The 22,225-nt window shown below is 35.3% G+C and overlaps 1 protein-coding gene across 2 annotated transcripts in view; it reads right to left on the bottom strand.

The window, feature by feature from the left end:
• Fstl5 (follistatin-like 5) overlaps positions 1–22,225 on the bottom strand; it is a 654,395-nt gene that overhangs the window by 591,703 nt on the left and 40,467 nt on the right. For both annotated transcript variants that reach the window (NM_001271195.1, XM_087628612.1), the window contains 1 exon segment: positions 11,524–11,665. In NM_001271195.1, coding sequence (NP_001258124.1) covers positions 11,524–11,649 — 126 coding nt within the window. In that variant the 5' untranslated portion in view covers positions 11,650–11,665.

Here is a 22,225-nt window from a genome sequence, read left to right as displayed (position 1 = left end):
GGTTATTGAAATATGCTATTCATGTTACCTTACATTTACCAAAACTTTACTTAGTTTCAAACCAAAGCTACAAATGAATTATTTTGCAGGCTGTGGGCTTTGGATGATAATCAAGCATCATTGTATGATTGCAACAAATGTGTCATTCTACAAAGTCCAGATAACATAAAAAGGCCATCTATGCAGAAATGAGAACATATGGGAATCTATGTACTGTCACATTATTTTATTGTTTAACCTACAATGCCCCTCATAATTAAAATCTATTACTAAAATACTGATAAAAAGAAAAGAGAAACAAATAATACTTCTAAGATTTTTGAGCAAATTTTAGACTGACTGCCTATTAAAATTAACATTTATTATTTGACATCTTTATCATGATAGCTGACAGCACCTTAGGTGAAGAGAGCCTGATGCTTAATCCACAGCTGATAAATATATCTTCAGTCAGAATCCTTAAGCTCAACACCTTTAATCTAAGCCTGTTTGCACAGCTAATTGCCTCATTAATTTCCTGTAGACAGCTTAGTATGAAATAAACTTTGTGTTGGTTCCCCTAAGAGACACTTTCCTTATTATACATTTCAATATATATTGAATCATATTTTCATTGAATCATGTCTTCAGTCAATTCATTTTGATGCTTACTTCAATCATATGATGAATTAGGGTATGTTCTAGAGAATTCAATATGGAATACTTGTTTAATGCTATAAATTTGTTATTAGGCTCTTAATAAATATGTTGCAATAATAAGTAAATGTGCTTTTAATTTGTAAAAGAATACATGCCAGAATAATGTTTGCTAGAGGCCAGAATGTTGAACACAAGAGAAAGTTGAGAAATATGTGTTTTAATTTCAGGTGTACAGCACCTCCTTATGTTACATTCAACAAAGTGTGTGAGTTCCCAGCCCTTTATTGTCCTTATTGCAGTACATGCTTGTGTGTGTGTGTGTGTGTGTGTGTGTGTGTGTTTATTAAAGAGAAAGCAATGTATGTGTGTGTATATATATTTAAATAAGTATACAAATGCTTTCTTTTTAATTTTATTTTTTATTAATTATTTTATTTATGTACATTACAAATGTCCATCTTTCTGGTCTCTTTCCATGAATCCTCCACCCATTCTTCCTCCCCTCCACCTCTAAGAGGATACTCCCCCACCCAGTCACCCACTCCCATCTCACCCTTCTAGCGTCCTCCTTCTCTGGAGCATCAAGCCTCCACAGGACCAAATACAAACCCTCCCACTAAGTTCAGTCAAGGCATTCCTCTGTTACATATGTAGCAGGGGCCACAGACGAGGCCCATGTATGCTCTTCAGTTAGTGGCTTAGTCTCTGGGAGTTTTCAGGGGTCTTTTAATTTTCTTCCCATGGGGTTACAAATCCCTCCAGCTCCTTCAATCCTTCCCCTAACACTTCCCAAGGTGTTCTGGGCTCGGTCCAGTGGCTGTATGTAAGTATCTGCATCTCGGTCAGATGCTGGTAGACTTCTGACTGCTCTGCAAGCACAACATTGCATCAACAATTGTGCCTTGGTTTGGTGCCTGGGTATGTGATGGATTTCAACTTGAAGCGGTATCTGGATTGCCTTTCTTGCAGTCTCTGCTCTATTATTTGTCCCTGTATTTCTTATAAACATAAACAATTCTGGGACAAAAAATTTGAGATGAGTGGGTGGCCCCATCCCTCAACTTCGGGCCGTTTATCTACTTGAGGTGGTCTCCTCAGGTTCCATCTCCCTGCTGTTGGGCACCTCAACTAAAGTCTTCCCCACTGAGTCCTCACAGCCTCTCATATCCCTGCTGTCTGGGGCTTTTAGTGGTTCCTCCGCTCCCAATCCTACACTGCTGCATATTTCTATTCATTCTCCTGGCCCTCTTCTCTTAACTCCTGTCTCCCCCAGTAACTGATCTTATGCCTGATTTTCCTTCCCCCTTCCGTCTCCCACTAATGTCCATTCCTCCCTCTGCTTCCCATGATTATTTTGTTCTCCCTTTTAAGTGGGATTGAAGAATCAATGCTTCAGTATTCTTTCTTTGTAAACTTCATGTGGTCTGTGAGTTGAATCAGGAGTATTCAGAACTTTTTGTCTAATATCCACTTATCAATGAGTATATACTATGTATGTCCTTTTTGGGTCTGGGTTACCTCACTCAGAATGATGTTTTCTAGTTCCATTTATTTGTCTGCAAAATTAGTGGTCTCTGTATTTAATAGCGGAATAATATTCCATTATGTAAATGAGGCACATTTTCTGTATTCATTCTTCGGTGGAGGGACATCTAGATTGTTTCTAAATTCCAGATATTACAAATAAGGCTGCTATGAGCATAGTGGAGCACTTGACCTTGAAGTATGGTGGAGCACCTTTTGGGTATATTCCCAGGATATATTCTGTATAGCTAGGTCTTCAGGTAGAACGAGGAGACTCAAGATTGATTTCCAGAGTGATTGTAAGTTGCAATCCCACCAACAATAGAGGAACAAATGTTCTTCCTTCTCCACATCCATGCCAGCATTGCTATCTCTGGATTTTTTGATCTTAGCAATTCTGATTGGCGGTGTAAGGTGAAATCTCCTCTGTTAATAATTCTGTTTAGCTCTTGTAGCCCATTTTTTAATTGGGTTATTTGGTTTCCTGGAGTCTAACTCCTACAACTGATAAACAACTTCAGCAAAGTTGCTGGATAAAGAAAATTAACTCAAACAAATCAGTAACCTTCCTCTATGAAAAGGAAAAATGAACTGAGAAATTAGGGAAACAACAATCTTTACAATACCTACAAATAATATAAATTATCTTGCCGTAACTAAAACCAAACAAGTGAAAGATCTGTATGACAACAATTTCAAATCCCTGAAGAAAGAAATCGAAGAAAATCTCAGATGATAGAAAGATCTTCCATTCTTTTTGATAGGATTAACATAGTGAATATGACCATATTACCAAAAGCATATACAGATTCAATGCGCTCCCATCAAATTTCCAAATAAATTCTTCACAGGGATAGAAAGAGCAATTCCCAACTTCATATGGATTAACAAAAAATCCAGAATAGTGAAAACAATTCTCAACAATAAATGAACTTCCGGAAGAAATCACTATCCTAAACTTCAAGCCTTACTACAAAGCAATAGTAATGAAAACCCCATGGTATTTTTACAGAGACAGACAGATCCATAAATGGAATTGAAGACCCAGAAATATATCAACATACCTATGGACACTTGGTCTTTGACAAAGAGGTAAAACCATTCAGTGGAAAAAAAGAAAGTATCCTTAACAAATAATGCTGGTCTAACTGGCAGTCTGCATATAGAAGAATTCAAATTGATCCATATTTATCACCATGTACAAAGTTCAAGTCCAAGTGGATGAAGAACCTCCACATAGAACCAGAAACACTGAATCTAATAGAAAAGAAAGTGGAAAATAACCTTGAACTCATTGTTACATGGGAAAATTTCCTGAACAGATCACAAATGGCTCAAACCGTAAGATCATCAATTGACAAATGGGACCTCATGAAGTTGAAAAGCTTCTGTAAGGCAAAAAACACTCTCAATAAGACATAACAGCGACCTACAGATTGGGAAAAGATCTTCACTAACCCCACATTTGATAGAGAGCTAATGTCCAAAATATATAAAGAACTCAAGACGTTAGACTGCAGAAATCAACATGCATTCTATGTATTGTTATAACGCTAAAAACAGGAAAAATCAATTCTAAATAGAAGTAAGTAAAAGTAATGTCACTCTTTCAATTGTTTATATCTTACAAGGTTTTAATCTTTTAAACAGGCTGACTTTAAAGCTGATAAATTAAAAGTTTTATTTTCATAGGAAATGTAAAACTTTAAGTAATTGAATTCACAATGTAACTTTTTAAGAATTAAAGATGCACTAAATAATATATAATTTATTTAAGCTTTGAAGTAAGAACGGCAAATGTCAGCTTGAAATTATACTAATGTTAAAGATCAGATGTGTATCTTTGTTTATTCGACATCATACATAGTCCTTCTTTGTTATAGTTTGTGTACACACACATACACACACACACACACACACACACACACACACAGTATTTGATTTCTAAATAAGTGGTAGTAAATGTGGTCAACTAAATAGACTCAGATGAGTTGCATTTCCAATGTGGATTGGCATCATTTTTCCCCCACAAAAATATGACATAACTCTGACAGTAAAGAGGAAAATGTTATACACTATACATAAACATACACATAAATAGGCAGAGGCAGAATTGTACCTGGTGCATTTAGAAAAATACATATTCGTGTGAAACAGAACTCTTACATGCTTCCAAAGCTATACATGGTAGAATACACTGGAATCCTAACAAGCAATTTTATTGTAATATGTTACATACTTTATTTTGTTTGACTTCATTTTTAGTTTCATACTAATTTGGAATAAACAGAATGATAATTTGTCATACTTCTTTCATTTCAATTGTTGAATTATTCAAAGGAAGGCACTATTTTTCAAGTCACATACTTTTAAAGCTTTAAGTAACAAATTCTAATGTGATATCAGAGGTAAGAAAAGCCCCAATCTGCAAAACACTTACTACCTTGAAAATTCATTCCCAAAGGGCAGAAGAGGATTTCCTGTCAAAGAGCCTTATCTTGAGAATTTATATCTCGGTGTTTTTGGGGTTGAGCAATGTGACTTTAGTTAGAGTAACAAATAAACTTTGGTTAGAAGTAATAAAAAACACTTAAAATCTTAACACAACATGTCATTTTTTGAAGATTTTAAGAGGATTTTACTGGGTAGAAGGCGATATGAAGCTGGAGACATACACTTGGTTTTTAAGTCAACTTTGCTCACACAGCAATTAATTTAAGAAGATATATTAAGACTTGTTTTAAGTTCCAGGTAGAATTCTTAATATATATTGTAAGGAAATCTAAACATGGCTTTTGTGCTCCTACAAATCTTTTGAGCTGAGCCATAAACTGATCATCATTTACTCTAGATTACATGTTAAGCATGTATATAAACAAATGAGATTCCCAGAAAAAAAATAAAATAAACCATGGTCTACTGAAGATACTATATTGCAGACTAATTAGAACTACATGACTGTGTTGAAGAACTCTATAAGTGTTGTGGGTTTCCTTTAATAGTCTCTTTGGATAATCATTCATTTCCCACCTCAGACTGTGACCTAACAACACTGTGGATCATCATATCGTGTGGAATCATAATATAGTTCAAATGTTGATACTATGTCTACTATTATTGCTATGATCATTGGAATGTGCTTTGTTTCTAACCCCGATGATTAGCTATGTATCCTAAAAAGTATTATCAGCTATAAAAATGATCAATAAAAATCTCAGACCTTTGCTGATTATTAACGGTATTCAGATTTACTCACCAAACCAAGCTTAGCACAACTTTTTCTGGTCCCCTGGTATTTGGAAGACAACGAAAACCAAGGACCTCAGAAGAATTAGCAATAATATCTCTCTTCATATTTTCTCATGCAATTAATAAGACTCAAAATTATCTAAACCTATCAATAATCCTAGGAGAACACATCTCTATTTTATATGTTCTTTTTCTTTGTTTTTATTGACAAGTTTGACAAAAATGTTGTGCCCTTAAGGACCATGACTAGGTATCTCATATATACATATATAGTGATGCAATCATCTCCAGTGAGTTAGTAAGATACCATTACTCTCATATTGATCATTTTTGATATATATATGTGATGTATACATTTTCTGTGTATATGTTTATGCGGTGGGAATTCTTTTGATCTGTCCTTCATAAATAAATAAAAATGCATTAATACTATTGTTATGGCCAGGGCATCAGGCATTAGATCTCCAAGTTATGCATCATGTCTGGCCAAAATTTTGCAGAACACGTAGCTGAGTTGGTGTTGCCATGGTCTTTTCAATAATGAAGAAAACTTTCTCACTTATGGGCTTGACAAAAGTTTCACACTGTAAATTAACCTGGCCTAGAAATCATTTTGTAGCCCAGGATAGCCTAGAACTCATGGCAATCTGCTTGTCCTGTATAAAAACTAGATTTTTTTGGAAAACTCATGGTATTTCTAATATTCATTTTGTTAATAAAGATTATGGATTTATTATTTTACTTTGGTTGTATAACCCAAGACTCAGTTCTTGCACAATCGGAAGATTGGGTGAGGGCAGCAATAGTGGATACAAGGGTTTCATTTCCTTGGAAGGTGTTTTTGAATGATCCTAATGTTTCAAATGCAAGGTATTAATCTGACACAAATCTAAAATTTAACCATATTCAACCTTTTTAATATGCAAGGAGTAAATGTATCCATACATTTTAACTAGACTGCCTTTTAACATTTAGCTAACAAACTCTTCACAGTCACTTTTTAACTCCTCTTGACCCTACTGATTTTCTTTCAACGGGTAGTCAAAATTGTTTCTTGACCTCAGAAAAATCACTTAGCATTTTAATGATCTCTTTGAAACTTCCTGCTGGCAGCATGGTAATTTCTAGGGCTTGCCACCACTCTTCCTGTTAGACAATTAGGATCTTGAGTTGTTCAAAAGTCCCTGCCTCTGAGCACTAGGAGTCTGAGCTTCCTTTAGTGTTTATCACTTTCCCTGTATTTCTCTCCTGCTGTATTCCATTGTGCCACATCTATCAGTGTTGATACAAAAGGAACAGAAAGGAAAAGAAAGTCATATCTTACAAATCAGTTCTTTGAATCATATTGTGTCATTGTGAACAGCTACACTCTCATGAATGATTACATTTCTCACACTCTACTTCATTCACACAATGATCCTCACACACAAGTACTTCGATTTCAGAAAAAAAATATCATAGATCAACTTCAATTTGCTGGGTTAGCTGGACTTGACACTCTGCTCAAAGGGAGGTACAAACACTTCAAGGGCTTTAAGTGGTCCCATTAGATATACTCGAAGAACTCTACTGTCCTCATACAGTCTTCCATAAGCCAGCACAGTAGCAGTGATCAGCTCTGGAGATAAGAGGCGAAGACAGGTGCAAGGAAGATTAACCAGCAGACAAGTAAAGTGCTTGTTAATATTTGGAAATGTGAGTGCACGCATACCACAGGTTATCCAAGTGGAAGGAGGCTCACTGACTGTGAGAAGTTACAGCTGAGTGACTAGTGGGAGAAAACAAAAATGGGGGAGAAATGAATATTAGAGAAATCCAAACCAGAAAACGAAGCAGGAAGCCCTTAGAGAGAGAGAGAGAGAGAGAGAGAGAGAGAGAGAGAGAGAGAGAGAGAGATATCTTACAGGATTTCATAGGAAGGAGTTCTAGCTTTGTCTTTATCTGTGAGGAGCAGCTGAAAGCACGTGGAGATAACATCCCCAAATTCAATAATTTAACATAAAATAGAACTTTTCTCCATTTCTTGTTCCATGATACTTTAATTAACAGGATATATCATTTACTACGTTTTGGGGAAAGGGCTGCATTATTAACTAGTTACCATTTGCTATGCTAAACGACAAAAGAGAATTCTGTGAGATTTTTCAGTTATTATAAAATATTCATTCAAATACACTTCGAGATCTTTTGTTCCTATCTCAGAGGCCACAATATTACCAGATTTTCTCCAAACAAGTTTCTTTCTTTAACCTGCTGGGAGAGGTCAAGTAACTACGAGAAGCTATTAAGCATTGAGATAAGGCTTTATTCAGTGTCAAATAAAAGATCATGTGCCTGGGTTAAAAAGTCCTATACTTCCACTGGTGCCCCAACAAGCTATTCACTGCTACATATGCAGTTGGAAAAAAAACAAAAATGTTCATATTTAATATGAAAAAAAGTCCTATACTATAATGGGATGGAAAGATCAAAGGAATGATAAGTGCAAAATATTTGTAACTTTTCTAGGAAACTACTATATGTCTCCAGTGTTTCTATTCTCCTCTTTCTGCTTGATTATTTCAGGGTTGTCATGGGAACTTTCAACCACCCCGGCACTGGAAATGAGAAATGTATAGTTTAGCAGACTAGTAATGAAAGTGGAGGACAACCAGAGATCAGGGTAGCAGGCTAGCATATTTAAACTGGCATAGCATTGGCACATCTACCCTGTCACTTTTTACAGAAATTTGCCATTATAATACAACCAAGCACTGTAGTGGACATGTTTACCACGTAAGGGCACTTGGGGAGGGTGAAGAAGGGAAAGCAAGGGAAAGAAGTGAAGGAGTATAAAAAAGAGTTGTCTGGAAAGGTAGGGAAACATAGATAAATACCTAACAGGCTGCGAAGAAGGCTCAGCAGTCATCAGGATATGTTGCTCTTGTAAACAACTCAGATTCTATTCTAAGTGCCCACATGGTGGTTTATAACCATCTGGCACTCCAGTTCTGTAGGGTCCAATACCCTCTTCTGAACCACATGTCACTGAACATCCAAAGGATGAGCATAAATGCATTCGGCCAAAACACATATTAAAAATAAAATGAATCAATACAAGAAAATGAGCCCATTTTTCTAAAACTTCACAAATATGAGAATGTAGACAAAGTCGTAAATGCATGCCACAGAGTTCAAATACCTATGAAAACACTCATTTTATTTTAAATTTCTATTACCATTTTGACACTCTTTTAAAAGACTATCCTAACACCCATTCAGAACCTGCCCCACATGTGGCCCATACATATATAGCCACCAAAACTAGATAAGATGGATGAAGTTAAGAAGTGCAAGTTTACAGGGACTGGATATAGATCTCTCTTGAGAGACACAGGGAGAACATGTCAAATACAGAGGCTAATGCTAGCAGCAACCCACTGAACTGAGAACGGGACCCCCGTTGGAGGAATTAGAGAAAGGACTGAAAGAGCTAAAGGGGCTTGAGACCCCATAAGAACAACAATGCCAAAGAACCAGAGCTTCCAGGGACCAAGCCACTACCCAAAGACTAAACATGGACTGACCCAGGCCTCCAACTACATAAGTAGCAGTGAATAGACTTGTTGGGGCACCAGTGGAAGGGGAAGCCCTTGGTCCTGTCAAGGTTGGACCCCCAGTGTAGGGGATATGGGGAGGTGTAATGGTGGGTAGATGGGGAGAGGAATACCCATATCAAAGGGGAGGGGGAAGTGTTAGGAGGCTGATGGACAGGAAACCAGGAAAGGGAATAACATTTGAAATGTAAATAAGAAATACCCAATTTAGTAAAAATGGTGAAAAAAGCCTATCCTATAATTTTGGATGACATTACAACAAACAAATTTTAACATCCATGAAATCATATTGTCTTATTTATAAAATAATACTAAAGCCATGTCATCCATGAGAATGCCCATAAAATTAAAGGACCTAACATAAGGAACTACGTGGGGTGCAGCTCCACAATAAGAAATACCTACTGACACAGTTACATCTGGTGACATGCACTACTAAAGTCCCACTAATTCACCGATGTTAGCAAAGTCTCAGAATTTAGAAATTCCTTACAATGCACTTGGTAATCGATAATTACTGTACTGTGACTAAAATTCAGATTCCTGACAACAAGATCATCTATATTCCAGAGGATTTCTATTTTTCCTAGGGAGTTTCTGCTAAAAGCTGTCCTAAACCAGTAAAGCCACCATCAATAGATACTCAATTCAGAAAACAATATGAAAATACAGTTGATTCGCTTGTGAGGAGCAGAGGGAGCAATCTGAAAGGCAGACATGTGTCTCGCAGGTCAGAGTCATGCTGCTCTATGATCGTTATCTTTAAATTTAAGGTGAACCTCACATCCTGTACCCCACCTCCTTATTTTTCCTGTCCTAATGATAATGACCATTGCAGCTACTTTACCTCTCTGAATCTGGATAGTATCATCTTATGTCCCAGGCTACACCACCATCAAATGCAAATTTGTAGGAAAGCTGCTTGTGCAATAACACGCCATGTGTAAGTTTTAAAACATAATAAATAAAAGCAGAACTTTGTGGGGTTTGGATCTAGTGGTTGCGTTTTACAGTCCCTGCGTGCTAATGAACTGCCTCAGATGAAGTAGCATAAATGTCGTGAGATAAACACATTAGTAAAACACACAATCAGCTCTTCCTCAGACATATATTTGCAGAGTATAATTAAGATTTCTATAATTAGCCTGGCAAGTTTATTGTTACTCATTTTTACTGCAAGATACAGACAAATGAATTTTAATGACATTTTTGGATACATACAGCTGCAGATGAAATATGTATGCATTTGTTCCTATCTGTATCATTCCAACATGTCCTGACAAATTAGTCCTACTTTTTGTCTCAAAATGAGCATTGTCTTTATGTGCTTTCTTTGCTCTGATGAATAGCATGACCAAAAGCAACTTGGGTGTTTTTGGCTTGCCGGTCCCAATCTCAGTTTCTCCTTGTGGAAACTCAGGACAGAAACTAAGGAATGGAAACTGGAGGCAGTTTAATACATTTTAAAAGAAAAGATAACATGTAAATTTAACTGAAATGTTTTCTCAAAAATATTCACAGTGATGCACAAACCTGTGGTCATGTATTATATAGAAAACCAGTGGAATATGACTGCGTATTTTACCTGCCAATTCTCTACCACAGATTTAGCCCATCAGTGGCTCAGATATACACAGTACAAGGAAATGCAAAAAAAAATTATGTTTCTGATCTCAGGGTGTAACATTAATGCAAGAAAACACTCCAAAACTTATATTTACTAGATATGTGGTATCATAAGACAAATTGTTGTTCATTTTAAGGTAGAAAGGTTGAACATGAAGAAGTATTCACTCCAAAATATTTTTCATTTCTATGTTAAGGAATCTAAAATTGAATCATTTTTGATTAAATGAAAACATTCAATAATTTCTATATGAGTTGAATGTCTCCATCATATATATATATATGTGTGTGTGTGTGTGTGTGTGTGTGTTTGTAGAGACTTATAGAAACTAACATTTTGTGGTTTAAAATGCTTTAAGGTGTGTTTGAAAGTAATAGAAATTACTAATTCAGGCTTAGCTCTTAGTATATGAAATCATTACCAATATTCAGGGGAAACTTTAATAGCATGTTTTAATGAATAATTTCAATTTTTAATTATATGCATATGAATGTGAGAGCATGTAGGTTTATGGACAAATGTGGGCAAATACCAGAGATTCCAGAATAGAATGTAAGGGCTCCAGGAGCTTAAGTGACAAGTGGTTGTGAGCTGTCCAATTAACTAAGTCAGGTCCTATGTAATAGCAATATGCATCTTAACCACTAATCCATCTTCCTAGTTCCAACATAGTGCAGTGTGCTTCATATCCAGACTTTTCCTCATAAAGATAATATTTTATTCAATAGACTATAGTCTATTAGTGGCTGCTATTCCTCAATATGTTATATAAAATCAAAATCGTTAGAAGTATGTTCAGGAGTGTCTCTAAATGAATAGTAAGTTTACATCTAATATATTAGTTAACAAATAAACGGCACTTTGAACAGACTGACAACTTGGCCATACCTTATGTCGTAATCTTGTGAGAGGTTGATAGTATTTAAGGCCATATCCTGATTCTTTTGTTGGCCTCCCTTCAGAAGCCAGGAAGATGAATCCAAGAATCAAAACGGCTGACCAGCACTTAAACATCTTTATTGATTTTCACCTGCCAAAATTAGAATTTTGAAAGTCAGAGAAAATATATGATAAAGAAATATATTGAAAACTGTTATCGTTGAGAAATCCCCATGCATTGAATCAGAGCTGACTAGCTTATGACCATGACTACTACACTAAATATTTGTACATAATACAATTGTAAATATACTCATAATCTTGAACTCCTCATTAAATATATTTGATGATTAAATTTTTAAAACCCTGTACAATTTCAGTTCTCTGTTAAGAGTTTATTAGAATTTCATAAAGCATTTTTCTATGGTACAAATGATATGGTTTGGCATAATCAAACCATACAGATTATACAGATCAGCCTTATTAAGCTACTAATAATTTTCCCAATATTATTTAAAAAGATTCACATTAGGCTGCTGATGGAAGACAAATTTACTAATGTTCTTTTATATTTAAACTGTTCTATATTTCAGATGAAGCAGAGAAGATACAAAATGGCATGAAGTATTCAGGTAAACATCAACCACCTTTCAAATATACAATAGGCTAATGTTTTGAATAAAACAGCATTTCAATTTGCCTCTTTTACCAGGGCACTTCATTGCTAATTAACATAGAAGAGGTTTTTGTCTTTATATGAGAACTTAAAGTCCATTAAGCTGTAGAGTATTTTAAACTCTTCGCAACTATGTTTTCATTTGTAAACATTGAAATAACTCAGTTTAAAAAACAACTTCCCCCTACTTCTTGAATTTTCTGAAAGCATTAGAAAGATAAAGATTATTTTGTCTATTTTCTTTTTGTGCCACTATTTCCATGGTTCCCTTCACCTCTCCATAAGACATTTTTTCTATTCCTCATTCATAAGAAATACCATCCATGCTACACGGCATCTATACCCATTCTTTTGTAAGAGACTTCTAAACTATGCTTGCCCCCCCACACACACACAATAAAACAATACACTCATTAGCTCATGATGCTAGGCTTGGGTGGAATTTTCTATTTTTATTTTTCTTGGATATTTTATGTATTTACATTTCAAGTGTTATTCCCTTTCTCCCCTCTCAAATACCACCCTTCCTCCTGCTTCTATGAGGATTCTCCACTCCCACTTGAGTGGTATTTTAAGTGTGTATCAGTGGTACACTATTTGGAATGCATAGCTCTTTGTCATGTCTCTAAAGAATAAGTAACACAGCATCCCTTAATGCCACTCCGAAGTAATTCCTCATTCATATATGTCAATTTCCCTTTATTTGACAGCATTTACTTATAATTATATATCACTGTTATCCTTGAAAAACACTAATCATTTCTCGCAGATCATATGTCTGTTTTCTCCAACCTTCAAACACACACACACACACACACACACACACACACACACACACACACACACACACACATCAGTTGATTTTGTTTTTCTTTTCATATTTTTAGGATTGTACCACTTGAACATGCCAAAACCTGACACCTAGTAAGTACTCAACAAGCTAATTAAAAAAAAACCTATTTTTGCATTCCAAAGATAAGGAAAGATAGAGTATCTTTTCTCTCAGACAATGTGAAATGCAACTACTGTTTCCACTTGTTGTTGTAGTTTAAGGAATAGCCTGAGGAAACTATATATTTTCTTTTCCCTTGATCTCTTTGCTCTCATTTTGATGAAATCTATAATGAATAATCTAAGTATCCACACAAAATGCATTTGGAAATACAGTTTTTGTAAATGATTTATAAACTTCATTTATTTCGATACACAGATTAGTCTTTCTTTCTGGAGTAAATATTTGTTTATGAGACACTGGATGAAATATTCTAAATATAAGAAAGAACAAATGGTTGAGAAGAGACCAACTCTGATATAGAGATAGTTACCACAACACTTATGCTGTACTCAAGCAAGTAGGTGAAGGAGAAAAGTGCAAAAGCCATGACCCATAAGAATGTAAGGGTAAACATGATTAAAGGAGCCCATTAAGGTCACCTTCCTCTGTCCTCTCCCAATCGTTCCAATGGCATTCTTTTACTCTATTCTTTGTGTGTATGTCTATGTACACACACACACACACACACACACACACACACACAGAGGACTACAATTTAATTCATTTAGTATATTGTAACAAACATCATTTATATTTGTTATGTAAAATTCTACACATTTATGGTTAAAATAGCATGCTCTTTTTTATTGGATATTTATTTATTTACATTTCAAATGTTATCCCCTTTCCTGATTTCCCATCCGTTAACCCTCTACCCCATCCCTCCACTTTCTTCTTCTATGAGGGTGTTCCCCCTCCATAACCACCCACCCCTTCCTGCCCTGACATTCCTCTACACTGGGGGGAGGGGCGATCCAGCCTTGACAGGACCAAGGGCTTCTCTTCTCATTGGTCCCAACAAGGCTATCCTCTGCTCCATAAGCAGCTGGAGCTATGGGTCTGTCCATGTGTAATCTTTGGGTAGTGGTTTAGTCACTGGGAGCTCTCATCAGCATATGACTGTGCAACCTATATTTCATATTCAATCTATAGCCTACATGAAATTTATTATGATTATTTTTATTGATTAAAACATGATTTTGAAGTCCAAAATCTTAATAAAGAATTACGCGGGGTTGGGGATTTAGCTCAGCGGTAGAGCGCTTGCCTAGCGAAAGGCCCTGGGTTCGGTCCCCAGCTCCGAAAAAAAGAAAAAAGAAAAAAAAAGAATTACGCAAAAAAATTAAATATCTGATTCACTTCATCCACAGGTGGGTAGAGATCCTTAACTCAGAACCATGGACAGAATTAGACAGAGTTAATAATAAAAGTCAAATTACTTTTTTCTTGGAATAACTACAGTTTTTATTAAAAAATGTGATCTTATCAGTGTAGACTGAACCATTAGAATACAAAGCAGAGCCTGTTTATTTGTTTATCTTTTGTAATAGATACTTTCTGTATATTGAATATTTGCCATTATATAAACATAATGCCATAAAAAGCCATGTAAATAAAAATATAGCTTCTCCATATTGGTGAATCAGAATTTGCAACTTGGTTGGGAACATGGATTGAGGCCATCTTTGTTATGTTTTGTCAAAGAATCTGGGTGCAGACTGCTTGTACCTTGAAAATCTCAGTGACTTTTGGATGCAATGTGATCAAATGCTTCATGTTCCCTGTGCTATGTCAATAGCTGTTGCTATTGTCATGCCTCCCTGCCAGAATAGACTCTACCCACTCTAGAGTCAAAAATACCAAGAGTCATAATAAACCCCTCTTTCTTTAAGTTTTTTTTACCTTTTATTTTTGAGGTCTCTTGTCAGAGAAACCAGAAGAATAATTAGTACATCTTCTTAATGGGAACTCAGAAAGCAATTAGGATCATCTCATTGCACTTTGGGGTAATATTACATCCTCTAAAATTAATTCATCCCCACAGGGAGTATTAGAAATTGTAAATGGGCAGAAATCAACCCCACAATTGAATATTTTACTATAGTAACTTCTGACAACCTGTTAAATTTAACAGTTAATTGACAATTGCTTGCCTGCACATTGGGAACATTGAAAAACATGTGCATAAAATACCAGCCAAGAACATATGATACAATGATAGCCCTGTGACATTCTGCAACCTTTTCCCTTATGCAGAAGCATAAAAATACCTCATTCATAACTGATAAAAAATACATATGTAACTAAAAATTATCAGGCTAATAGATTTAATAAAATTTTATTTTTCATGGTAGGGAAACTGCTATTCCAAATACTTGGAAGGCAGAGTCTGAAGGATTGTCCAAATTAGACTGGGTTAGTATAGTCAACATAGGTAGTCCTAGGCCAGCCAGGGTTATAAGGTAAGCATACACATGTGTCTCTAGTCATAAGGTCTGTTAAGTCCACCAACTTCTGCTTCTTCCTGGACTTAGCCCAAGAGTGGTACACAGAACCATCAGTGATAAGGAACTTCTATCCCAACCTGCCATGTCCTTTGGGCTACACCTTAAGAGACACACAAATGGCAGTTGCTAGCATACAACTGAACACTACCCAGTTTTCCTCTGTACAGTGTTGCCAAAGAAGTGATTAATGTTCCAAGTGCCTGGTAAGATCCCTCAGCCCCAGTCTTTGAACTGACCCAGAAGTTTGATCAACCAATCACACATGCATCCAATAATGCCACAGTGGCACCTCCCTCCCCAAGAAGTAACTGAAATGAAATCACCTCAGCCTCCACACAAACCAACAGAAAGTGATCAAAATACTGAATTTCAAACACATTTTTCCTGATAGTAATTCAGTCAAGTTATGGCAACAGCAAAAAAAATCCCATGTAACAAATATAGTTTATAAATTCATGTCCAAAACACAAGCAAAAGGCAAACTCAAAGTTATTCAGGTTCCATCACAAAAATGTAAATAGTATGAGAAATAAAGATAATGATTCTTCCTCACTATTATCAATCTTAAAAAAAACATTCTAAAGGGAAAAGAACCTAGAGGAATCTCAAAACACACAATTTAAAATAACAATCCTAAAGACATTCATCAAGTTCAAGGAGTTCAAAACAGGTATCAATCAACACCCAGATGAATTTAAAATAAACTCCTGATTGAAGCCAAGACACAGAAGTAAAAGGCTAACTGAATTAAGGATATGAACATTCAATAAAGAAAAACACTGAAAAATCCAAATGAAATAAAATTGGGTATGAAAATTATATGTAAAACTGGGTTAGAAAGCCTTATGAACAAAAATACCAGGTAAATGACAAAATATCAAACTTGAAAACAAGGTAAAGAATTACTTCCGTTGTAGAAAATGGTTGATTTTTTCAAACAAAAAAAAAAGCTCATGATATACTATTAAGAAAATTTGCACAAGTTATGAAATGTCCAAATAGATGGTATAGACTTATAATATATTTCTCTGATATATCTATCAGAGAAGCTTTTAATGACAGCAGATAGTGGTTAATTCAAAAACCCATAATTTGACAACTTTCTCAGAATAAGTGATGGTGGTGTGCTGTCCCAAGTGAGGAGCTGCAATATCCCTGAACTAAGTCTTAGAGAATATTATAGAAGAGGGGGAAATAAAGAATCAAAGACCCAGAAGATAGGAAGAAGGGATATATATAATGCCATCTTCTGCAAATGATACAGGCATTACTAAAGTGAACTCAATGCAACTGTCCTCAAGGAACACAGGAAAAGAGAAGGTGGAAAGTGTTTGGAGCTAAAGATGGGAAGACATATGACATGTTTGAGAAATGGCATGGCCAAATTCTCATGAACTTAATGCAGCCATCATTATCTGCACAAGACTTGTGCAAAATTTGGCACTTACAAGCTTCATCATGGAAAAGAAAAGAGTATCATATATGTCATTTACTTCAGTGCTATAGCTAAAGATATACACTGCCGTTCTTCCACTGAATAACTTGTCATTGATGGTCAGGAAAGTAACTCAAATTAAACTCAGTGGGTTACACACTGAAAGGTAAGAGATGGATTGTTGAGAGGAATGTTGTCAGAGAGAAGGGGGTAGAATGAAGAGGTATTACCTTAGACAGGGTTTCTGTTGCTGTCATAATAAATCATTTCTAAAGCAATAGGAAATGGTTTATCCGATGACCATGTCACGGAATTGAGGGAAACAAAAGCAGGAACTCAAACAGAGCAGAGACCTGCAGATGGAGGAGCTGGAGGAGTGCTGCTTACTGGCTTTTTCCTCACGGTTTGCTTAGCCTTCTTTCTTATAGAACCAAGGATCGCCAGTCCATTGGTTGACCCATCCACAATGGACTTCACCCACCCCCATTCATTACTAACTAAAACTCAGCAGCTAGGTCTTCTGCCAGCATTTTCTCAATTGAGAGATCCTACTCTCTGATGCCTCGCCTTCGTATCACATTGGCATTAATCTAGACAATATGTATAGGAAGTGAAAATGATTAAACTTCATTATAGAAATATAGAATTTTCAGGTAGCTTTAATTCAAATAGAAGATTAAATGGTTCCAGGAGTTAAAAAATTAAAATAGTGAAATGGATATTTTGGACAAATGATACATGAAAATGTATTGCAATAAAATTATTATAAATCAAAACTGCTGTCAATATTTGATATATTGTCTACTAATTTGCTTGTTTTTCTTCTGTATTTAAATGAAAAAATAACTCTCAGTCAGAATTTTTATTTATTTCTGTGAATTATGTTCAGGGAATATATTGGAATAACTAAATGAAGTGATTATTCATTCATTTCAGGTACACGAAAACCTTACTATGCCCCACTTCATTGAAAACACTGGGTTGAGTTGACTATGAAACCAGCCTAGAGCTGAGCTGCTGCTCACATAAGTCTTCCTTTTATATCTTACAAACTGGTCTTCTGTGGGAGGTTGCTTTAAAGGCCTCCCTACCAAAGGCAAACATTTTCTTCTTTGGTGCACTTAAAACTAGAAAGAAGCAGAAAAGCATTCCTTGCATTTATTAGGCAAGTTATTATAAAATTCTCATCTTTTTTTACCCACTTTAATTTCACATTGATATGCGGAACTATATGTTGAACTGCAATTTAGTACTTGTCTAAAAAAATTGTTTGAACATTCTTCAAAGTATCCAGTTTATGAATAGAAATGGAATCACCCGTTAGGCAGTGGAATCTCATCAAACGGATATGTGTTCGGCAGCATCTCGCCTGCCTTATACATTCAGACTACCCAATACTACTAAAAGCAAAAGGGACTTAAAAAACTAAGAATCCAAATTCATAGGCAGCAATGAATAGCCTTGTAGGGGCACCAGTGGAAGGAGAAGTCCTTGGTCCTACCAAGGCTAGACCCCCAGTGTAAGGGACTGTTGGGGTTAGGTAGGGGGGTAACGGGGATTGGATAGAGAGGGGAACACCTATGTAGAAAGGAAGGGGGAGGGGTTAGGAGGCTGATGGCCTGGAAATTGGGAAGGGGAATAACATTTGACATGTAAATAATAAATACCCAATTTAATAAAAATGGAAGAAAAAACTAAGAATCTCTGTTTATTGTGGTAAGAAGAAGCAAAAGGGGGAAATAGACCATATATATCCTATTAGATATAGATATATGTCAATACTACTGCACAGCATTTAAATCTAAAAATAAATTGTGGGTATTTTGGTATTATTGTAAGTATATAAGTAACAAATAGAGAAGGAGAAGTTTACAAGAAATAACATGCCCAAGTTTCCATAGGTAAGGGGATATGATCTGAGCTAAATGCAATCAAGTTTCATTCAGGCTTCTGTTATATTGCTGTATTTTCTAGGCATGTAATAGTGCTTCATAAAAAGATCCTATGCAAAAGAGAATTGCAGTTCTTATTAAAGGACGCCTCAGAAGAGAAGTTTTCTTAAATACTAGGTGTGGAATTTCATAAATACAACATGGGACATGCAATGCTGATGTCAGAATGGCAGTATGTTTGAGATTGTGTCTAAATAAGGTGGGGGATTGACTTAGTTCTTAATTCTTAGTTCTTAATTCTATCTTATTTGTCATGGTATAACTGTCCATATATTTTTTGTAGTTTGCTGAGCTGAAAAAATTATAAAATATTCAATATAACTTTTACTCAACATGTGAAAGTGAGAGGAGAAAAAAATTTAGTACTGAGTAAATAATGATGGCCATTATTTTTATTCTACTTTTTTGAAACAGATATTTTTACTTTAGTGACTCCTTCATCATTAGGTTGAACCAACCTGTCCAAATTCTAATTGATTATACCTTCTAATAGACAGCTTCATTAGAAACTAAAGTAGATGCTAAATCTTGTTTAAAATACTCATTGCTGTTTCAGAATCAGATTGCATGGCGGTTGCATAGTGATTTCAGTTTTCACTCAGAAAAAAAACATTTTTGCTGATTTCTGGTAATCCTTTCTTACAAAGGTATGTGCACAAATGCAATTTATGAAAATGTCACTTTATTAGGGGCATGTGATGTGGTAAATGTTTGTTTTCTCAAAACAATCTTTAACAAAATTTTCAGAGTCAGAGAAATGTTCCAGCAGGAATTAAAGCTGACAACCTAAGTTCGGTTCCTAGAACACATAAGGACAAAAAAAGAGAATTGACTCCCCCGCCTGATCCTCTGTCCTCCACATGTGCATCACAGCACATGCGCCGCACATACATCATAGCACACATAAATGAGAGATGATACATAGATAGATGATAGACAGAGAGAGACAGATAAATAAATACATACAGATAAAAGATAGATACATAAATAGATATATAGATACACAGATGCACAGATACATAGTTACATAATACATAGATTCATACATAAACATATAGATAGATATATAGATACATAAATACATAGATACATAAATGATATGTATATACATAGATTCATACATAGATACATAGATTCATAGTTAGATAGATATGTAAGTAGATAGATAGATAGATAGATAGATAGATAGATAGAAAAAAGATACACAGATACAGAGATATAGATACATTGATAAATGATAGATGCATAGATGTATAGATAGACATGATAGTTATGTAGCTAGTGTAATTTACAACATTAAAATCAAATGAAACAATGAATTAGGAAAAGATCAAAATTTGAATATAGTGTCAGATAGCAAATGGTGAGCAACCTCACTTGCACATATGAGAGAAGGGAAAGTTGGTAAAGCAAAAGCACCATCATGTAAGGTATGCCTACATGGTCCAGTTGCTCTGATCTTGGCATTGCATTGTTAAAAATGCACCAATATTATTAACAAGAACACACACACAAACACAAACACAAACACATACACACACACACCAAAGAAACAAAGCAAAAACAAATCTCAAATGACTACCCTGGGCTTTATTTAGAAGCTATACAATTTATGGATATACAAACCATGTAGAATCAAAAGCTTCTATCACATTATTTTACAAAATAAATGTCCTAAAAAACTGCGTGTCGTCTCCACTAAAGTTTTTAACAAATTGAAAGAAAAAAGCACTAACTTCACAGAATCAGACAGAATGAACTTAAAGTTTGTCATTGCTTTTGTCACACTGATAACTAGGCACATGATGAAGAGTGATAATAGAAAGATGATCGATCAATAGATGATCAATAGTATATAGTTAGATTAGATTAGATTACTTAATAGAAACTAAATAGAAAATGAGTATACTTATAGTGACTTTATATAAATGTTCACATTTGTAAATATCCATTGATATACAGAAATACATGTTTATGCTGTTGCATAAAATTGACTGAGTTTCACATAACTATATATGGTTTAAATTGTGTATGCTGGCAGGAGCCTGATATAGCTGTCTCCTGAGAGGCTCTGCCTGAGCATGACAAATACAGTGTCTGATGCTCTCAACTAACCATTGGACTAAAGGGGCCTCCAAGGGAGGAGTTAGAAAAAGGACTGAAGGAGCTGAAGGGGGTTTCTTTCATTCTTTTGTTTTTTTTATTTACATTTCAAATGTTATTCCCTTTCCTGAACCCTATAGGAAGAACAACAATATCAACCAACCAGACCGTCCAGTGCTCCCAGAGACTAAACCACCAACCAAAGAGTACCCATGACTCCAGCCACATATGTAGCAGAGGATAGCCTTATCAGGCATCAATGAGAGGAGAGACCCTTAGCCCTGTGAAGGCTCAATGCCCCCAAGTAGGGGAATGCCAGGGTGGGGAGATGGGAGGAAGTGGGTGGGTGGGGAAACACTCTCATACAGCCTGGGAGAGGAGGGAAGAGATAACGGAGGGAAAAACGGAAAGGGAATAATATTTGAAATGTAAGTAAAGAAAATATCCAATTAAAAATTGTAATTTAAGGCCTCCTTGATGAGTGAAAAACAAAATGAAAATTTGAATTTAACTGAATTAACAAAAAATGTTTAAATATATATAAATTTGCAATTTTCTCAAACGTCTTATTATATATAGTAATGCCTTAATTTTAGCTAGTATTATACAAAACAACAGACAACGGCTCATTAACTCTTTTTCCTCAGGTCCTCAGACTTTGCATTGATTTCTGCCATAAGTGGATCATTAAACTATAATATATTTATCCTCAATTGAAATGAATTCTAGCGACAGAGCATTAAACTTTTTGCCTTGTTTTCTCAAGGAATGAATCTGTTCTGCAGAAGTGAAATTAACTCTGTATGTTTACTTTTTAAATGATTTTCAGTATGCAATCCCAAAAATAAGCTTTATTGAACTCACTACATAACTATTAAATCACCTGTTATTGGTTTCATCTTTCACAATGAAAAGAAAACGTGGTTATTTAAGACAAGGATTAAATTTGAAATAAGTGATTTGTGTTCAGTTATATGAAATTAAATGACAGAATGAAGCACATATCCAAGCATGTTAAAGAGAGCTACATCTCAGGCTACTGCCAACAGACCTGGCCCTGACTTATATGTAATGATATAGAGAGGAAACTATTCTGATTATGTAAGAAATTTATTTTATGCAAGTAAATGTCTGGATTCTACTTTACTGTCACAGAAGTTTGGCATTGAACCGTTTCTTCGTACTATAGATAGAGGAAAATAT

Source organism: Rattus norvegicus, chromosome 2 (genome assembly GCF_021556685.1).
Source record: "Rattus norvegicus strain SHRSP/BbbUtx chromosome 2, alternate assembly SHRSP_T2T, whole genome shotgun sequence".
Taxonomy (NCBI): Eukaryota; Metazoa; Chordata; class Mammalia; order Rodentia; family Muridae; genus Rattus; species Rattus norvegicus.
This window is presented reverse-complemented; position numbering and strand designations above follow the sequence as displayed.